The sequence below is a fragment of the Olea europaea genome, chromosome 18 (genome assembly GCF_002742605.1).
Source record: "Olea europaea var. sylvestris chromosome 18, O_europaea_v1, whole genome shotgun sequence".
NCBI classification, from domain to species: Eukaryota; Viridiplantae; Streptophyta; class Magnoliopsida; order Lamiales; family Oleaceae; genus Olea; species Olea europaea.
The window spans coordinates 25,457,562-25,477,656 of record NC_036254.1 but is presented as its reverse complement, the minus strand read 5'-3'; the positions used below and the strand labels follow the sequence as shown (position 1 = coordinate 25,477,656).

General features: G+C 37.6%; 2 protein-coding genes across 6 annotated transcripts; both read right to left on the bottom strand.

Moving 5' to 3' along the window:
• Positions 1-864: 864 nt before the first annotated feature.
• Positions 865-5,747, bottom strand: LOC111367936. Of its 3 annotated transcripts, none has more exons than XM_022989058.1 (12): positions 5,486-5,747; positions 5,326-5,392; positions 4,617-4,689; positions 4,271-4,354; positions 3,967-4,083; positions 3,226-3,636; positions 2,720-3,123; positions 2,532-2,631; positions 2,382-2,441; positions 2,226-2,312; positions 1,576-1,704; positions 865-1,392 (listed from the first exon to the last, which is right to left on the bottom strand). In XM_022989058.1, exons 1-12 carry the CDS (start codon positions 5,496-5,498, stop codon positions 1,090-1,092), a joined length of 1,848 nt encoding a protein of 615 aa, XP_022844826.1. In that variant the 5' UTR covers positions 5,499-5,747; the 3' UTR covers positions 865-1,089. The 3 variants fall into 3 exon arrangements, with proteins under 3 accessions (XP_022844826.1, XP_022844829.1, XP_022844827.1); XM_022989061.1 differs by having other exon boundaries at positions 4,617-4,674; XM_022989059.1 differs by having other exon boundaries at positions 5,496-5,747.
• Positions 5,748-10,730: 4,983 nt separating this feature from the next.
• Positions 10,731-19,085, bottom strand: LOC111367934. 3 transcript variants are annotated; one of them, XR_002697923.1, is made up of 3 exons: positions 18,963-19,085; positions 18,795-18,878; positions 10,731-11,662 (listed from the first exon to the last, which is right to left on the bottom strand). XR_002697923.1 is itself a non-coding variant. In XM_022989056.1 (3 exons), the coding sequence occupies exon 3, from the start codon at positions 16,602-16,604 to the stop codon at positions 15,531-15,533; it is 1,074 nt and encodes a 357-aa protein (XP_022844824.1). In that variant the 5' UTR covers positions 16,605-16,648; positions 18,795-18,878; positions 18,963-19,085; the 3' UTR covers positions 15,497-15,530. The 3 variants fall into 3 exon arrangements, 2 of the variants coding, with proteins under 2 accessions (XP_022844824.1, XP_022844825.1); XM_022989056.1 differs by lacking the exon at positions 10,731-11,662 and adding an exon at positions 15,497-16,648; XM_022989057.1 differs by lacking the exons at positions 10,731-11,662; positions 18,795-18,878; positions 18,963-19,085 and adding exons at positions 15,497-16,648; positions 17,707-18,432.
• Between the last annotated feature and the right edge of the window lie 1,010 nt (positions 19,086-20,095).

Here is a 20,095-nt window from a genome sequence, read left to right as displayed (position 1 = left end):
AATTTTTTTTTTTTTTTTTTTTTTTTTTTTTTTTTTTTTTTTTTTTTTTTTTTTTTTTTTTTTTTTTTTTTTTTTTTTTTTTTTTTTTTTTTTTTTTTTTTTTTTTTTTTAATTAAGAGAGTATAATTGTCATTTTACGTTCCAAAACAATGAAAAGGACCTTGAGCGCAACAAAATGTTGAAATAAGGACAAAAATGTCAAAAAATGAAAAGTATGAACGTTTTCCACAATAAGCTTGAAAGATATGGACGTTTTATGCCAATAACTCTTTTGGATCTTCTTGTGTAGAGCTTTAGCCCCTCTTTGATGAAGATTAAGCCATTGTTTGAACCTCATTTTTTCCATCAAAATATATTTTTCAACAATGATTTGACACCATTTTAACCATACATTTTTCAATAAAATAATATTAAATACAAATCCAAAGTTTTTTCTTATTTTTTAATCATATATTCTCCATCGTAACACTATCTCAAAATGCATTTTTTTTTAAGAAAAATGGGGCTCAAACAACCCCTAAAATATGATTTTCATTTTTTTCAAAATACATTATTAGTTTCTTATGTTTGCATATAATACTTCTATATTACAGAATTTCATAAATATATTTTTTTTTTTTCAACCAACCAATTAACTTTATTTAATTTGGGGCCCTCACCAAAGTGAGACCACCTTGGGCGATCGCCTATTTCTCCTATACTCAGGGCCACCACTGCTCGGCATTAACTAAGAGTGGTGATAAATGCCGGTGAAACTGGAAAATATTGGTGTTTCCAGATGAGATTAATAAAGCCTCCGCCGCATTTACCAAAATTGTGACTTTCTAAGAGCGTGAATATTAATAATATTATTTTTCGAGCTAATTAAAATGAAAATATGCACGAGACTTATATACAATATCCAACCTGTTTTCCAAGACATCCTATAGCAAGTACAAAAACCAACTAACATCAAATCATATCCTCAAATTCTATTCCTTTACACAAAAGAGCAAGAAACTAGAAATCATTACACCGAAATTAAATTCATTTTTAAGGGAAAAATCCAGTCAAATGAGCTTAACAACATGCAATGAACCCATATAAAATTCACTTTACCAGCTCTTTCATTATGAGATACCTGAAACCAAAATTATGGGGAATCCATTCGATATATTTGCGAGACTTCCCCAGCTGACGTTTTTTAATGCTTTTTCTTAGGGACTCAGGTAATGAATGTTGGATCATCTCCATCACGCCAGCTTGACATAAACCTGAATCTTTCGTGAATGACTCAACTATTTTTGGTAAAAGGATTTTCTTGTCCTTCCGTACACCAAAAGTAGCTCGAATGTAATCTTCTTTTGCTGCATCTAGATCTTGGAATACCCTATCAGGCGTGTAAACGCGAACCTGAGAATACAATATCACAATTTTGTAAGCCCGATTACAATTTTAAAAAAAGAAAAAAAATAATGATCACCATTGTATCAAGGCAAATACATGTTTAAACAGCAAAGCCTGTTTCATTATCAAAATGCAATTAAAAAGCAAAGCATAAGCAGAAATTTAAAGAAAAGGGGCACGGATATCTACCGCAGGGTCTGAGTGGCTCCCAGATGAAAGTGCAAAGTGCAGAAGGGGTTCGGGACGTTCAATTGCATATGCTTGTCGTTCATCACCAGCCTTGAATTTTGTTCTTGAAGAAAGTAGTGACCAAAGCCACTGCATATAGAGTTAATTTTATCAGCATGTAACGTGAACTAGTCGAGTCTGCCAAGGTAAGCAATTTAATGGTGGAAAACAGATAAATCAACCAATGTAGTAACTAGAAACTATAAAATGAATCAAAACATAAAGACCTTGATTTCGACAAAAAAGGAAAGGGGAAGGGGGTGAAGTCCTTTTAGGCATCAGTTGGGAAGTGTTCGTGACAATTGTTATTGTTTTGGCTCAAGTGCTCGTATGTAGAATTGCTAAACGTGAAATCACAATAGATTAAATTAATAGTTGTGCTACACGTATATAATGATTTACATAATTGTTTACAAAATACATGATGTAGTGATGAGATATGATTGTGTCAAAATTTCTTTAAAAAAAACCTTCCTCACTCTCTTTTTGACACCTTTGTTGTATGTAAATTATTATGCAACTCCATTATGTACCGACAGCATTATTCTTAAATTAATAGTAAAAAACGAGGTTATAATAACCTTCTACAAAACATGGGCTGCTTGATTTACCTGTCCAGGGCGAGACATTCGGCATCCCAAAATAGAATTATGTATAACATCTGCACTTACAATTTGACCTCCAACATTATAGGCAGCCTAGAATAGAGGGAAGTGTTAGAACAGATTTAGACCAAGTGTTGTGGATAACAGTTAATCAGCTATTACCTTCAAGAGTAGTAACATTCGCTTCATATTGTTTTGTGGGATGCCATAAGCCAAAAATGCCTGTTAATATAAATATCTATAAAGTTAGCCCAAACTTGAGAAGGATTGACAACATCAACATCTCATAATTTTGTTGATTTGGATCCTTACGTGCATCACCAAAGCATTGTGAACATTGATCCAGAATGCTAACTTCTCCTCATGTGACATCTTTCTAGGGTCTATGACTTCCAAACGAGAAATAAGTGATCTAACAAGTATTAAATTGATTACTGTTCATCCTGTTTGGATTATATAAAATAAATTTATTTATAAACTCGTCATACAAGCATCCTCACCTAAAGTTCTGTAACAAGGGTTCAACATCACCCAATTTCTGACTATCTCTGTATATGCATTGTACTTCAACCATTGTGCTGTAAGGTCCACTAAAATCTTTCAGTCCTTCCACATGAAAAGGATTATCCAGCCGAACATCAAAAGAAGAATCATTTCTGAATCCAGGACTCCACAAGTCACGTTGATCTTTTGGAGAAAATGCACTGATAGATGACAAAGATGAAGTGGGTGATGTGAGGCATTGATTTGTCAATGATGGATCGGCAAGCTTGCAATATATAGTGGACATGCACTTGATCATATCTTCAGAAAGCCTGTTCGGTGTCCCTGAAATGTGATCAGAAATACGTGTACCAAGATGATCTGCCAGAGTAATCACATTTGAAGAGGTATTCTGTGCATACTGTAGGAAGACCAACAATAGAAGTTTGATAAGTTTCTAAATAAAATTAAAAATGATAAGAAAATTAGAATTCTGAAGAAAATGGGATAAAAGTTGAGAGACCTCCATCATAGATAATGGTTGAGAATGACATGCGCGCACAGCTTTGCACAAGGCATCAGCAGGAGGAGAAGTTCTGTTTGACATTGTTGTACGCTGAGATAGTGAAGAGTGAGAGCGTTGAACAGCAGAATCCACGAGCTTCTCCTCGTATTGACTATTGCCTTCCTTCCATGAATTGGAACGAGCATGTGCCAATTTTTCCCTCGCAGACGTCAAATCCGATCTGGAAAAATCAAAGCGCCTTCTCATTGGAGTTGCTAAGGGTGATTTCAATGCATCGTTCTTCTTAGTTGGAGATAAGGAAGACATTTGTTGATCAAATGCTTTCCTGTACAGTGAAAGCAGATACTGTTCCAAATGTCCAACTTCCACTTCTAGCACTGCAATTTCCTTAATGAGTTCTGTTGCGGGCTGGAATCAATCCGAGAATATTTTTAGTAAACCACAAATATATGGTTGTCAATAAAAAAGTAAACAAACAACGCAGTTATAACAAAACCAGATTCTCATACACATGCACCTCCAGGATTTGGATGTAGCGATAGGGTACAAAACATGGAATGCAAAGTTCATGGAAAGTTCACTGGAACTTGTTCAATAAAAATGAATTACCAATTTTTAAGCATTTAAACCATCATTTCCACGAAAAAAATAAACATTCATAATGAATGACCTCCTGGACAAAGAAAAAGGAAAAACGTACTAATAAATTTTCATCATATAAAGGCTAAAGATTGCTACCTTAGGCATTGCGATTTCATTTGTTATATCATGGCATGATACCCTGTAACCCAATGCTTTTTCCAAAGCACAGCGAACGGAAACTTGGTCTTGTAATCTTTTTTCAAGATGCAGTATCTGGATGGAAAAAGCAAAACTTCATGGAAAGAATTAACACTGAGCAACTTAATAACCTTCTGTCAGGGAAATGGATCTTCTTAAATCTTTCACGTCATCAACTCTTGGATATACAGTTTGATATATTTTCAGCTTAGGTGCAAATATTGAACTTTATAGGAGCTTATTAAATCAAATTATTCCTTACCTCTTGCCTCAAAGAATTTTGAATTTCAGCATTAGATTGTTGTTCCTTCTTGCCGTTGGCACAATTACCCAAGTACCCCATATCCTGGTATAAAAGAGATCAATATTCGTCACAAAATTTGGTATGAAAGTTTGATTTCTATCAACACAACCCTTTTGAGGTAGCAATCAGTGACATAAGAACTGAAAAGAGACTGAGAAAAGGGGATTTCTTTGTATTATAGCCTGTATTATATCACAGTGTTAAATCAAGAGGAAAAGCATCTACCTAAGGATCTAGAGAAGTTACTCTGTAACAATTGTTGCTTTACTCACAAAAGAAGATGGGCATAATAGGGCAACTTTACCAATTTCTGTTGAAGAGCTTCTTCTGTAGAATGATCCAATTTGTCCTCCTTAAGTCCCCTGCCATTTGGGGAGCTGTCATTACAAAAACAAAATTCATTGAGGAATTTTTAAATTCGACATAAGATATTTGCCAACTCAATTCATCTCTTGCCACACAACACTAGCATTTATCTTGGATATCGTTATCCACAAGAAATGAAGAACAAAATAAATCAAACTCTATTGACCTTCCGTTACTCACGAAATGTAAGTATTCCATAAACAAACATGATTTCCTAGCTAGAATCTGAAAGAGTATTCATCAAATAAAACCAAATTAACAGAACCAAGTTAAAATTGGAAAATAAGCAAAGAAAAGAAAAGTATGTAAACCAGAATGCTTAGATTCCTGATTTTGCACAGCTCACACACACTCTTCTCTCTACTCATTTTTCCACAAACCCTTCAAAGGATTGCTAGGATGAGGGGTCCAAATCAGTATAACCAAGATTTATGGCTCTCAAAAATAAGAAAACCAAAGGCATAAAGCCCAAATGCAGCTATCACTATTTTCTTCTAATTCCAGAAAACAATGTTATGCTTAGCTCTGAAACTTTCATCTCCATTTTCCCTTTTACCCTAAACAGAAGTCTTTCCAGTTGAAGAAACCCATTAGCTGCAGCATCCTAAATTTTACAAAAAATGAAATTTACTGAAAAACAAGCCTACCTCTTGGAACGCTTGTGTCTAACCAATGAAGGCAATTTACTAGTGCTAAACCTTTCAAAATTCATCTCTGCAAATCAGAAATATTAATGCCATTATAGCAAAAGTCATCCATTAGTAGTAGAAATAAATGCACAACTAAAGAAGCAGAAGAATCAGAAACCATTTATTATCATCACAGGCTCTGTGCACAAGAAACTATATCAAGATTGGCTTTTTAGGAGAAGAAATTCAAGAATGCCAAAAGAAGTGTGAAAAAAAACTCAGCCCAAAGTTGGCACCATTTCAGTTTCTAAGCACAGACTCTGAACACAGGCAGGGGATCTCCCCATGTGCATACGCAAAAATGAGCATATAAAGGTGACTCTTTTGACCATAATTCCATAAGATTTATGCTTTGTGAAAGTAAAGAACCCAAAATTACGTTTTCTACGGGGGGGGGGGGGGGGGGGGGGGGGGGGGGGGGGGGATTGATTTTGGTGTTAAAAGAAGTGTAATCACAGTTGAAAAGCAAGAAGAAAATAAGTCTCTACAGACGTCAAAATGTACAAAAGTAGATGTCCTAAATGGAAAAACAAAAATGGTGGCCTATGCTAACATGAGTACAAATTATTTTGTGATAAGTAAAAAAATGCAATTAAAAGTCAATCCCATTCCCCACATTCCTTTCACTTGTTGGGATGCAGGTGGGAGTTGGTAACCGTCCCTCCACCCTTGTCAAATACTGCCATAGCCTCAACTTTCTAAGCCTGTTCATAAAATATATTGTATAGGTAAGAAATCTATAAGATTTGTTTTATTAATCATAATCATTTTATATAATAATGCTGAATTTTCGAAAAGTAAAGAAATAATAATATAAAAGGTTTTGTACATTAATAAGCTCTTCACTTTTATAACAATTAACATATTTAGTCGCAACAAATTCGGTCCCAAAAAAAAATTTAAAATGTGGCTCAACATAGCTGATATTACCAAAAAAAACACCAACAACAATTTTATTAATAATAATATAGAGATAACCCACTCTAAAAGGCGTAGGACTTTCGAGGTCAACAGAAATTTATACGGGAAAATGTGTATATAAATAAGAATGGGAAATTCGAGGCCCTGAAAATAGAGTTGGGGCCTGTTTGGAAGCGATTTTTCCTTTCAAAAAATTGATTGTTGACCGTTATTTCATAATTCCGAATGTCAAATTTGATTTCTTTTTTTTTTTTTTTTTTTCACTTTTCATCTAACGATAAAAAAGTCAATTTTCAAAATCACCCCCAAACAGGCCCTCAGTAATATGTAAAAGGAATTAATGAATTAATTAATTACATGTCATATCCTTGGGTCTGTGATCCGGCCCCTCTTCACACAGTCCGGTTAATCGCAGGATGTGCCTCCAACTGGCCAGGGTCCGAGCGCTCCCCACCTGGTCTAACAAAGTGCCAAGCAAGCCAATCCAAGTTGCACCTTGCCTTCCAAGAATAATCCTTGCCTTCCAAATTCCCACTTGCCTTCCAAGAATAAATCCTTACCTTCCAAATGTTCCTTTGCCTTCCAAGAATAAATCCTTGCCTTCCAAGAGCCCCATGTTTCGAACTCACGACCTCTGCTCTGCCAGATTTGACAGCGTCCGTCCTTTGCCAGTGGAGAAGTGCCCTGGGGGGCTCAAATTTGATTTCTTCTCTCACAAATGAACATCACTTTTCATCTAACGATAAAAAAGTCAATTTTCAAAATCACCCCCAAACAGGCCCTCAGTAATATGTAAAAGGAATTAATGAATTAATTAATTACATGTCATATGGCCTGGCCCTCAACTTTTGTCATCTTGGAGGATTTATATATATTTATGTGCTTTATTAAACATAGTTAGGACCACGGTGATCTAGTATTAGTAATTAAGTAAATAATTTGCATAAAATACTCTCATTTTTCAAAACAAATAGCAGCCATTGACTTGATCTCAGTGAGGTTGCCAATGAAAGAAAAAGTCACAAACCTTTTCTTCATATTCTTTTAAAAAAATAAAATAAATAATAATAATAATAATAATCATGGTTAATATATCAAATTAATAGCACAACTTATAGTTTTTAGTGTTAATGTTAATTTTCTATAATTTCATATAGCAAACTCAGCCTTGCAATCAGGGATGGATTCAAGATTGGATCCAAAAACGGACTACAAAATTTCAAATCAGACTACTACGTGAAAAAAAAGATTTATACATAAAAAATTGATTTTCTACCAAAAAATAATAATAATAAATGCCTTAAAAAATGTTCTTGGGTCTGAGTGGGAGGGTAGGGGGGACTACTGCCCAGCCCCGCCCCCCCGCGCCCAAAATTCGTCTTTCCTTTAAACTCATAAATCATATTTTGTAATACGTCCTTTTTCCGATTTCTAGGATTTGATGGTGGATTGATTAACGTGCCATGTTATGATTATTAAAACTTAATACCTTTAAGTGGTGAGTACATATAAATAATAAATAAGACGGGTTATAAAAATTAATACATATAGCCGACCTCAATATAAAAGGAAAATAACTTCACTTTTTTATATTAGTGTCTCCAAAGGGCCGTGCTACATGACCACATCGGTTGACACAAGGGTTGACACATCACACACACATGGGAGCTCGGCAATATTTTATTCACTCGGGACCCACACCTCGGCTGTGAGAGGTGTGTCAATCTTTGTGTCAAACAATGTGGTTGAATAGCATTTTTCGTCTCCAAATGTGTTCATGCAGGTGGGACTAATCGTAGACATGGATCGAAATGAATTTATGCCAGCATGTAAACTGAGAATAGAACTTTAGGGTAAAAGAAGAACAGTGTCACCTCAAAAGGGGTTAAAGAAAACATAGGATGCTTAAAGAGAAATGAAAATTTTTTTTGTGGGGTTTCATTTGTCTAATCTCTCGTTGAAAAGTTGAAAAATCAAAGAAATTGTGGATATCCACATTGTCTTTGAGTATCAAAGAAATTATGGTTTGTCACAGAATCAACAAATAAAATATAGTATGAGGCTTGACCATTTCCAAGATGGACACAAAAGAAAAAAATGATTATAGCAAAGGTCTACAAGCCCCCTCTTGGCGTTTCGTTGACCCACTCATTACGAAAGCCCTTTTTTCTTTTTTTCTTTTTTTCTTTTTTTTTTTAAACAACTACTGTAAATGACCACCCAATCAAGGGCAAGCGGGGGTGCGGGGGGTGGGGGGGTTTAATAATTTTTAGTCCAGATATTATTTAATTTAAATATATCATGTATATTTTTACAAGAGGTTTAAAGGTTCCATTTGGCAAGTTGTTTGTTTTTTGTAGAAAAACTTATTACTTTAGATCAACGTCTTCTAAAAGTTCATATAATCAGAAAAAATATGCCCAAAAAAGTATTTTATATATGCTCAAAAGCGACTTTCGACTTTTTAAAATTTCTCTAAATATTAAATAGTAAGAATACGTTTCTTCTCCAATTTACTCAGTTTTTTCCCCAATCATTGAACATGTTGAAATTAAACGCCAAAACAAGATTGAGAATATGATCAAAATGCTATAGTTGTCAAGTGACAATATACATTAGGGTTCATCAAGGAAGATGAGAGAATTGATATTTTGGACTGACCTGATAGTTTAACAAGTCCCCCTGTAATGTACAAATTACTATGAAACTTCTATTTTATCTTATTATGAAATTAAGTATAGAGTATTTCCAGTGTCAAACTTAAAGGATGCTTAAATGCTTTGTTTAAATTGAATATAATTTTGGAGTAAGTAAAGAACCAATTTTCTAAGGAATCTGACAGACATGCCTTGTATCTTGAATAATAGAGCTGCATTAATTATATTCTTTAGTTTGTAGATTGCAAAAAACAACATCCCACAAAGTTTGCTGAAACAACTATACAGTATTCCATGCCACTGAGATTTCTCTCCATATTTATATTTATTAGCCAGTTCCCAAGCACAAGAGTAGGTGATCTGTCGACTGTCTCCATGGTTTAAAACAAAAAAATGAAAATGGTGAATATTTGGTATTTCAGACATTTAGCAGTCTCACCAGACTGAAACAGGACTAGATTCCCAGACTAGAAGACTAAACTCGAGACAAAATTGAATATCCTCGCCTCATTTGAGTGGAAGAGCAGGGCTTTCGATTATTTCATAATGTCAAAGAATTGAATAACATTTATAGTATGTACACTTAACACATGGCCACTCAAAACAATTGTGAATACAATAATCGAGGAATTACAAGACAATTGCAGCATATAACAGTTTTGAGAAATCAAACACAAATTTCAGTTTTTATTTTGCAAGAGGACATATATGAATTCAAATACGATAAGAGACAGCTTATCTAAAACTATAATTGTACAATAGATGGGCTAAGTAGACAGCAAACTTGATGTGTTTCACTTTTTTCTGCATCAGAAACAAGGTTGTGTCTATTCAAATTTGCAATGGGTTCCTTTCGTTCCAAATGATTACAAAACTATAAGTTACAAAATGTTACATGAAAATTTCCTGCTTGACGTTGAGAACACCAATTTTTTTGGGCAAGAAACAATATGAAGTGTTCCTTTCCAAATCAAAAGGTGAATTGTGCAAATCTTGAAATCAGAATCTTTCTTTTCTTCTTGTTGATCAGTATATGTTGATAGTGTATGTACATACATTGAGTCCTCGAGGCACACAAAAAGATTTTACAGGAGTGATTTATCTCTATATGAGAACAAGTTTGTGTGTGTTTTGGGGGGTGGGGTGCGCGAGAAAAGCCGGAGTGATTTAAACAATTAGACAGAAAAAGTGAACTTTCCAAACGCATTGAAACAAATGAGTCAATGCCAAAAGATATATGGACGCAAAAGGGCATCTCTTCCTTCTAAACACCCATCCCCACCCACATATACAGAGAGATGGCGGGCAGATTGGACATGGTTTAGTCCAGTGCGGCCGTCCCACTACCCTCCAGCCATCACTAACGGCACCACCAGAAACTATTTTAAAATTACTGCCTTTATAAAATGTATAAGGCACTGGTCTCATCAACTTTATTCATATACAACATGGTAATATTAGTACTGACGTTAATGAATTTACCATAATATTAAATGAGATCTGCCTCCATGATTGATGCAATTTCCTGATCCTCCCTTCACAGGACTAGCCATGGTCAATTGACTGCTTGAGCAAATTTATTATTATTATTATTTTTCCCTGTTTTCATATTTTACGTAATTAGATGGATTTGGCAACATTCATCACCATTAACTTGATTATTGTTCTTAATGAAGAACATTTACGCTTTTTGAAAGGAAAGAAGAGATACTTGGCGAAACTATCATGAAATTGAGCATTACAAAAACTGTAGATAACAATTACAATCATCATGAAAAACTCGGATATAGATTTTAAACAAAGTTCATGTTTCTTACCAAAATAAAAATAAATAAATAAAATCTTATATACAGGAAAAGGGAAATAAAGCAAAAGTACCTTCATCTGACCAGAAGTTAATAGAAAGACCTCAGAGTTCACGTGAGCGCAGAATAACTGAAACTGAGACATTCTTCAAGAAATTCATCCATTACAAGATCAAAATCCATCCAACCAAACCATCTCCACCAATCTCAGATTCTGTAGAGCACCTGCTAAAGAACATGTCTTTAAATGTTTAGGACATATGAAAGTTTTAAAGGTCTCTCCTCGCCTCGGAGAGTTTTAGCATAATTCCTCTGTACAGTACTACCTTACGGAATTTTTCCAGACTATACAAATGTGAAATGTCCTTACAGTTCTGCCCAACGCAAAAGTATTACACGATTCCTTCTAAATTCGCACATATGAAAATCATTAATCAATGTATGTCTTTCTTACTGTTTCAAACGAGTCGTACTTCATGTCAAAGAACCTATACCAAGCATACCCCAATCAACAGTACTTGTCTTATTTTGTTTGGTTCTGGGTTCTGCATCTATCACATAACTGTCAGCTCTCCGATTCTGCTGCTCAGCCTCCATGTTCTTATTATTCAATGAAGCTCGACCGTGGCATTGCCACCATATTTTTGCAGTATATCTGCAAAATATTTTTCCCCATTACAGAACCTCCACAGTTTCCAGGGGAAATCATGATAAGACCATGTATTACTGTAACTGGAAGATCATCTAAGGCCACAGGTAGGGAGCTCTTTGAACTACCAGGTGAGGAAGTTTTATTTCCATCAGAACCAGAAATCTCTTTTGAAAAATCAAAGTTGGTTGGTTCTTCTTCAACACACAGGCCAACGAATTCTTCCAGTAATATGGAAACCCAATAACAAAATGATTGCAAACCTAGTGAATTTAGAAGTTAAAAAATAACAAAAAAACAAATTGTCAATCCATCTGAAAAATCCCAGTAAGTAGGAACAGAGGAAGCAATTGAGGTAGCTATTGTGTGGAAAATGAAAGTTGAAATCTGATAGAACCTGTTCGAGAACAACACAATTAATTCTCACAAAATACAATTAATTCTTCCCACAGCTGAATTTACACACACACAGGAACTTGAATATGTAAGAATTGATTTGAGTGAATGGAAGAAATTGAACAACTCGAAATGGAAACAATAACAAGTAACACGGCAGATTTCGAGAGCTGCCCCTCTCCTATTGATTCAGATTTTTTCCTGATTTCTGAATGCTTTCTAGAATCTACTATTTGCTATTTATAAACACTATGACATCGGCATAACTAATTTGTTGCATAACTAATTTTCCCTCCAATTTCCCTCACACCCCCTTCTTGTGACGCCTTTAATAAGTGAACCATATGGGAGGCTTATCAAGACCCCCCTGCCAATGAAAGCACCTTGTCCCCAAGGTGGAATTCAGGAAACTGAGAGTTGATCGCTCCATTGGTTCCCAAGATGCTTCAAAAGATGGCAGATCCTGCCACTGAATCAAAACTTCCGGCCCTGTACTTTCTGGTTCCTTGGCTGGTCTAATGCCCAAGACCTTTGCAGGTTGCACCTTCCACTCTAATTCTGGACTAAGAAGTGCGGGTAAGGTTGGATGGAAGTGGTGGAACCCATGGCCTTTCGTAACTGAGATACATGGAACACAGGATGAATGTTTGCCTCAGCTGGCCCCTATTTTCTGAATAACAGCATAAGGACCAAAAAATCGAGGGGACAGCTTCTCATTTGCCCGCTTATCCAAGGACCGCTGTCAGTACTTCAGATAAACCAGATCCCCCTCCTGAAATTGTACTGCTCTCCTTCCGGATTCTGCCACTTTCTTGATATGGGACTGAGCCTTCTCCAGCTGTAACTTCAAAACACCAATCATCTCATCACGCAGTTGGAGCTGCTGATCCAAGTCAGCTACGGGAGTGTGCTGATTCACGTAATGTATGATGGGTGGTGGGTCTCTCCCATAAACCACCTTAAAAGGGGTGGTCTTGGATGAAGTGTGGAAAGAAGAGTTATTACCAAAACTCAGCCCAAGAGCGGGGATGGCCGTTTGCAAAACACCTTAAGTATGTCTCCAAACAATGGTTATCCACCTCCGTTTACCCATCCGTTTGTGGGTGATAGGCTGTGCTACGACGAAGATGAGTGCCTTGGAGGTGGAAGAGTTCAGTCCAAAATAGGCTGAGGAAAACCCTGTCTCTATCTGACACGATGGAGCGATGAAACCCATGATGTCTGACCACCCTCTGAATACAGAGCTCTGAAACAATTTTGGCCGTAAAGGGATGCTTTAATGTAAAAAAAATGAGCTTACTTGCTCAACTAATCCACAACTACTAAGATTGTGTCCCAACCTCGAGATTTTGGCAACCCTTAAATAAAATCCATTGTGAGGTCCTCCCAAATAGCCTCGGGTATGGGTAATGGTTGCAATAACCCAGCCGGTGATAGGGCCAAAAACTTGTTACGTTGGCAGGTGGTACAGGCCTCTGCGAACCTTTGTACATCTTTTTTCATCCCAGCTCAAAACAACAGACTGGCTATCCGTTTGTAAGTCTTCAAGACATCGAAGTGGCCCCCTACTGTACTCCCATGAAATTCTTGAAGTAGTCTGGGAATGAGATCCGAACCTCTAGGTAATACCAATCGGTGTTTGTAAAGGAGGCAGCCATCATTCACTGACCAACCTTCAATAGACAGGGGATCCTTAAGTAATGACTCCCTTATAGCTTCCAGCCTCTCATCAGTACTTACTGTCTCTGCAATTCTTCCAAATCAAGCACCCTTGTTACAATCATGACTACTAACTCTGCCTCCAACGGAAGTTTGGACAAGGCATTAGCAGCCTTATTCTCCAGGCCAGGCCTATACTGGATTTCAAAGTCATAACCAAGTAGCTTAGTGACCCACTTTTGGAGTTCAACACACACCAACCGATGTTCGAACAAAAACTTCAAGCTCTTTTGATCGGTGCGTACTACAAAATGCCGACCAAGAAGGTAGTGCCCCCATTTCTAGATGGCTAGTACTATAGCCATGAGTTCCCTCTCATAGATGGACTTAAGTCGAGCTCTTGCAGACAAAGTTTGGCTGAAGTATGCAATCGGACACTGTTGCTGTTATAAGACAGCTCCTAATCCCACCCCTGAAGCATCAGTTTCCACTACAAATGGAATGGAGAAGTTTGGTAAAGCTAGGACCGGTACTTTAGTCATGGCCTCCTTCAATGTTCTCTAAATTCCAATTGAATCAATCTTTCTTCAGCTGTCTTGTAAGGGGTTCGGCCAACTTCCCATACCCTTCACAAATCTTCGGTAATACCCCGTTAACCCCAAGAATCCTCTTAAGTCCTTAAGGTTCTTAGGCACCGACCAAGATTGCATCGTCTGAATCTTCTTGGGGTCAACTGTGACTCCTTGTGAGCTGATTAAATGCCTCAAGTATTCCAGGGACAGCCAAATTCACACTTCTTCTGGTTGGCATACAACTTTTGTTATTGTAATACCCCAAGCACCGTTCTTAAGTGTCCACAATGCTCCTCCAAGGTCCAGCTGTAAGCTAGGATATATCAAAAAATACTAGTACACACTTTCTCAACAACCCCTTGAACACTTTATTCATCAATGATTGGAGGGTTGTCGGGGCATTAGTAAGCCCAAACGGCATCACTAAAAATTTATAATGTCCCTCTTGAGTTCTAAAGGCCGATTTGTATTCATCACCAACCTTAAAGCGTATTTGATGATACCCCGACTTCAAATCCAACTTGGAAAAAATTGTGGCTTCGTGTAGTTCATCTAACAGCTTATCGATCGCTGGAATTGGAAAGCGATCAGGTATAGTAGCCCGATTCAAGGCTCGATGATCCACACAAAACCTCCACCCACCATCTTTTTTCTTTACGAGCAACACTGGGCTGGAAAATGGACTAATACTTGGTTGAATGATACCTAACCCCAACATTTCAGTTACCAGTCTTTCAATATCCGTCTTCTGTGCATGGGGATATCGATATGGTCTTACGCTAATGGGCTCACTTCCAGCCTTCAGCGTAATTGCATGCTCGTGACCTCGCAAGGGAGGTAACCCAATTGGTAATTCAAAAACATCTCTGTACTTCGTGATTATTTCCTGTAATGGCCGGGGAATATCACGATCCATCCGTTGCTCATCCACTTGCACCGAGCATAACTCTACCACCATTCCTTCTCCTTCCTTCTTTAAGGTTTTGAACATTGATTTCAATGAGATCATTGATTTACTCAAACCTTCGTCCCCTTGCAACGTAACCATTCTGTTTCCCATAGGTATTTTCATCACCAATGATTTTCAATTGATTTGTACTGTACCCAAGGTGCTAAGCCACTGCATTCCCAAGATTATATCAGAACTTCCTAGGTCGATAGTTAAGTAATCTTCCACGATTAACACCGACTGTCGACATTTTCCCTTCCCTTATACTGCCATACCAGTGCCAACCTACACTCGATAACCATTGGTCTCAGTGATTGACAATTTGAGTTTCCTAATTAACTACCAGGACATGAAGTAATGGGTAGCCTCAGAGTCTATCAATATCACTAGTTCCTGGTCCTTCACCATCCCTTTCAGCTTCATAGTTTTTGGTGAAGTCAACCACACTACTGAGTTCATAGATAACTCCACTCCTTTCGGCTCGTTACTATTCGTTGGCTCCAAAAGTTCTCCCCCTATTTCTTCCTTCCCCACTTCATCATCCACTAATAGTACCTATAATTCCTTGTTTCGACACCGATGACCGATGGTATACTTCTCATCACAACGAAAACATAACTCCTTCTCTTTCTTTGCTTGAATCTCAACTTGAGACAGCCATTTGAAACCAGCAATGGCGTTCGACAGATTGTTTCCCATCTTCTCCGGTAATGTAGTTCCCTTCAATAAGTTCCAGGAAAAGGTTCGCTGTTCGAACTTTACCGGCATAGGAGCAGGGATACTTCTAACTCGCGGCCTCTTCCTTTCCTTTACCTTACTGACCCGGTTATTTCTATCCTCCACCCGTTGAGCCATATCCATAATTTGTGACAATCCTGTCGAATTTGCCATCAACACTCCTGTCGAATTTGCCATCAACACTTCAGCTTGCACCTCCTCCACCAACCCATTAATGAAGACTCCTTCTAAAGTATCCTCACTCACATTCTTCAGAGGTGCAGCCATGATTTCAAATTGCTCTCTGAATTCTGCCACTCTTCCAGTCTGTCGAATGGCTAGAAATTGTTGGTGCAGGGTGCCATATTGAGGATCCCGAAACCTCACTAGTACCCTTTGTTTGAGTTCTGTCCAGCTGCGTATGGGATGCCTTCCCTCCTCCCATTGAAACCAGGATGAGGCGCTTCTCTCCATACACACCCCAGCCACCACAACTCTCTCAGCCTCAGCAATTTTATTCACATTGAAATACCTCTCAGCCCTGAATATCCAGGAGTCAGGGTCGACTACATTGAACAATGGTAACTCCAGCTTGCGATAGTTACCTTCGAAGGAATTTTCAGCTGCTTTCCCAGATGCGAAGGGCTCCAATTCAGTCGGGTTCTCTACGGTATTCACCGATTTCGTTCCACTTCCTTCTCCAGTCAAATCGGAAGTTTCTAGCGACCGCCCTTTAATCATTTTCACTAGGGCTAGGAGTCCTTCGTTCATTTTGCCCAGCTCCATCTCCAACCTTGCGTTCAAATGTTCCAGATCTCCTTTCAATTTGTTCACAGTGGCCCTCAAGGTCGAAATCTGTGATACCGAGTCTTCCAACAACTCGATTCGGCTATCCATTCTAGTGGCTGGCATTTGATTCCCAGAATTTCACGGCTCTGATACCAATTTGATAGAACCTGTTCGAGAACAATAGAATTAATTCTCACAAAATACAAGTAATTCTTCCCACAGCTGAATTTACGCACACACAGGAACTTGAATATGTAAGAATTGATTTGATTGAATGGAAGAAATTGAACAACTCGAAATGGAAACAATAACAACACGGCAGGTTCCGAGAGCTGCCCCTCTCCTATTGATTCAGGTTTTTTCTTGTTTTTTGAATGCTTTCTAGAATCTACTACTTGCTATTTATAAACACTATGACATCAGCATAACTAATTCGTTGCATAACTTAGTTTCCCTCCAATTTCCCTTACAACCCCTTCTTATGACGCCTTTGATAAGTGAACCGAATGGGAGGCTTATCAAAATCTCATTAGTACGTATATGATTATTTTTTTGATGAGTGCTGGGCATTGGAGCTACAGAAACCATCTACCCAATAGGAGATATTAAGCATGTTACGAACATGTATAGTTCCTTTACACAAGGTTTAAATTTAGGCATGAAAATTAGACAATTAGGATCGAGCCACCACAAGTGATTCCAATACAAATGCCAGCTTACAACTCAATGGCGATTTCATACGCATACTTTTTTTGTAGCATAAATGAGTGACATGCAAATACCTCATCTTCACCATATCCACTTCGCTAATATGTGAGGGTGAGGAAGAGAGAAGGAGATAGAGAGGTCCAAATAAATCCGTAAGAGAAAAATGTATTTGTGAGGATGGAACTTGGGAGAAATGAAAATAAATAAACTGAAAAGAAAAAAATTGGAAGATCCACTTTGACTACCAAGAAAGGAATTCCATGACAATTAATGGGTAGAGAGAGCAATAACTAACAAGAAAATAGAAGAAGAAAACATGAGAAAAGAGATGTAATATCCGACTTCTTGCTACGGGGGACAATTGCAGGGCTTTCAAAATTGAAATCAGGTATGTCGTAACTCAAACATTCAGTTCATGTTTCATTGCCTTCACATTTACTCTGCTAAATCAATACCTCTTAAATACTAATACTATGCTTCATTGAAAATAAAGATAATGGGAGCTGATAATCAATACCTCTAGAGGGAAGCCATTTTCAATAGTGTAAGTCCTATTCAGATGTCCGTGAACAGTATAGTTATTTCATCCACCGTCTCTTCATTGAAAATAAAGATAATGTGAGCCGATAATCAATACCTCTTGAGGGAAGCCATTTTCAATAGTGTGAGTCTTATTCAGATCTTCGTGAACAGTATAGTTATTTCATCCACCGTCTTAAGGGTGACAGCATCAAGTCTTTTGGATATTGGTGCAAAGTGAAAAAATCTTGTCCCTTTTGTCTCCTACTTTATAGAAAATAACCGAAGCTAAAAATGCAAAGATATAGTAATATTCACCTAACGATGAGGATTCAGGCAACAATGTTAATATTCAGAGTCCAATGCCAACAAATAAGAAGTGTCCCCAACAGAATTTGAGAACTAAATAGGCAATTACAACAGCCAAGATAACACAAAATTCAAGTATATTAAGTTCTCGTAAAATATCGTACTAGGAAGGAGCCCACACATGACACTCTAAATTGAAACTAAAAGTTATTCAATCAAAGTCTATCTTTTAGATTGTGAATAGATCAAATCAGCACAGGAACACATTCATCCACCCTTTTATCCTTAACTAATATTATATCTATTATGATTTCTTTTATAAATCTCATCTTTTGCTACTGGGTTAAAAATTTCAGAAGTTTTACCTATACTAGCCCCCATTTGGCCTCCATTTAATTAAATTTCATTTTTCTTTCCTCTATTTTCAATCACACGATCTTTCATAAAATAATATTACACATAAACAAAAAACTTTTCCTTCTTTTTCAACCGCTTATTTTTCAAAAAAACACCTATTTTCATTTCAAAAAATAGGGGCAAATTTCCAGCTCTCATTCTGGACAAACAAAAATTACAAAATAAAAAAGATGCTTTAAGAAGTGAAAATAATGGTGTCTATGAATAATTAAATATGAACGAAAAGCTCCCACTCTATATGGTTTCTTAATTTCACATTAATGTTCTCCATCAGAAATAGTATCCAATCAATACGCATGACGTCATTGTCATACGAATTTTTAACATGAGAGAGAGATATAGAAAAGTAAAAAATCTTACTCCCTAGAAGTGAAACCGCAGTCCGAAATGTTTTCCGTGTGGATCCTCATCGGCTTTGATCACCCAACAATCGTGCAACAAAACCTGCAAGAGGGAAAAGAAACATAAAAAGGAGTGTTATAGACACAAAAATAACGAACTGAAATAGTGGGTAAAGGAAATGCGTACTTCTTTTAAAATGAAGGAACGGACGGAGGTGCTGGTGGAAGAGTAAAGAGTTTTTTCATTTTCGAACACTAGTTGGCGTAGCCATGAGTGTGGTTCTTGGCGGGTTTTCTCAAGGGCCTGGAATGTCCATCTTTGTAATTGGGCTGTATAACTCGAGTCTGAATAATTAGCAAGAGCGTATAGGGGTTAGGTCCACATTTCTCGAGTCAAAATTACATTACAAATATTGGACCCTAGAGTTAAAATCTACAGTTCTAAAATCAGATTTCAACTTTATAATTTCATAAATCAGAACTTTTATTAACTAATAACAAATATAAAAATTAATTAATCTATCTAATAAATAATAATTTCAAACCCTAATTTATTCATTTCCTACCTCTCGTTCTCTATCTAAACCAAGGAACCCCTCTCTCCGCCGCCTCACCTTTCAACAACTCTCTCGCCGCCTCACTAAGAACCTCTCAACCTTAGACTCCCAGCGTCGGAATGAAGCCACTAGAAGCCGTCGGAGTGAAGCAGTGTCATATCTACCTTCACGCTCCTCCCTCTCCTTGAAGCCACTCGAAGTGAATCAGTGACTGTCGCAGGCACCGCCGTCGCGATGTGCCTTTGGATGTGAGAGACGATGGGACGTGGTGCTGTGTGTGTTGTGGTTATGTGGTGTCATGGGGTGTCTGGTGTGGTTGTATTGCGTTGTTGTGGTGCCGTGGGCTGTGGGAGAGGTGGTAGTGCATGGTTGCGATGTGTGTAGGGGCGGTGGTTGGGCGTGTTGTTGTGCAAGGGCGCGATGGTATTGGCGGCGTGGTGATTGCTCTGGCAGTGTGCTGTGCAGTTGACTGGTTGTTGTAAGATGGTGGGTATCTCTACGGTGGTAGATCTGATGGTTTGGTGGCGGTGGGCGGATCTGGTGTTTTGGTGGTGGTTAGCGGTGGTTGTGGTAGTGGGTGGGGTGATGGTGATGGTGATGGTGAGATGTTGGTGGCTGTGGTCTGTCCGGGTGAATGTGTTGATTAGTTTGATAGTGGTGTTATTGTCGGGTGGTGGTGGCAGTTTTGGTGGTGATGGTGGCGATGGTCGTCGCAAATGTTATGGTGGTCACAGATTATTTGGTTGATTGCAACCATTAAATT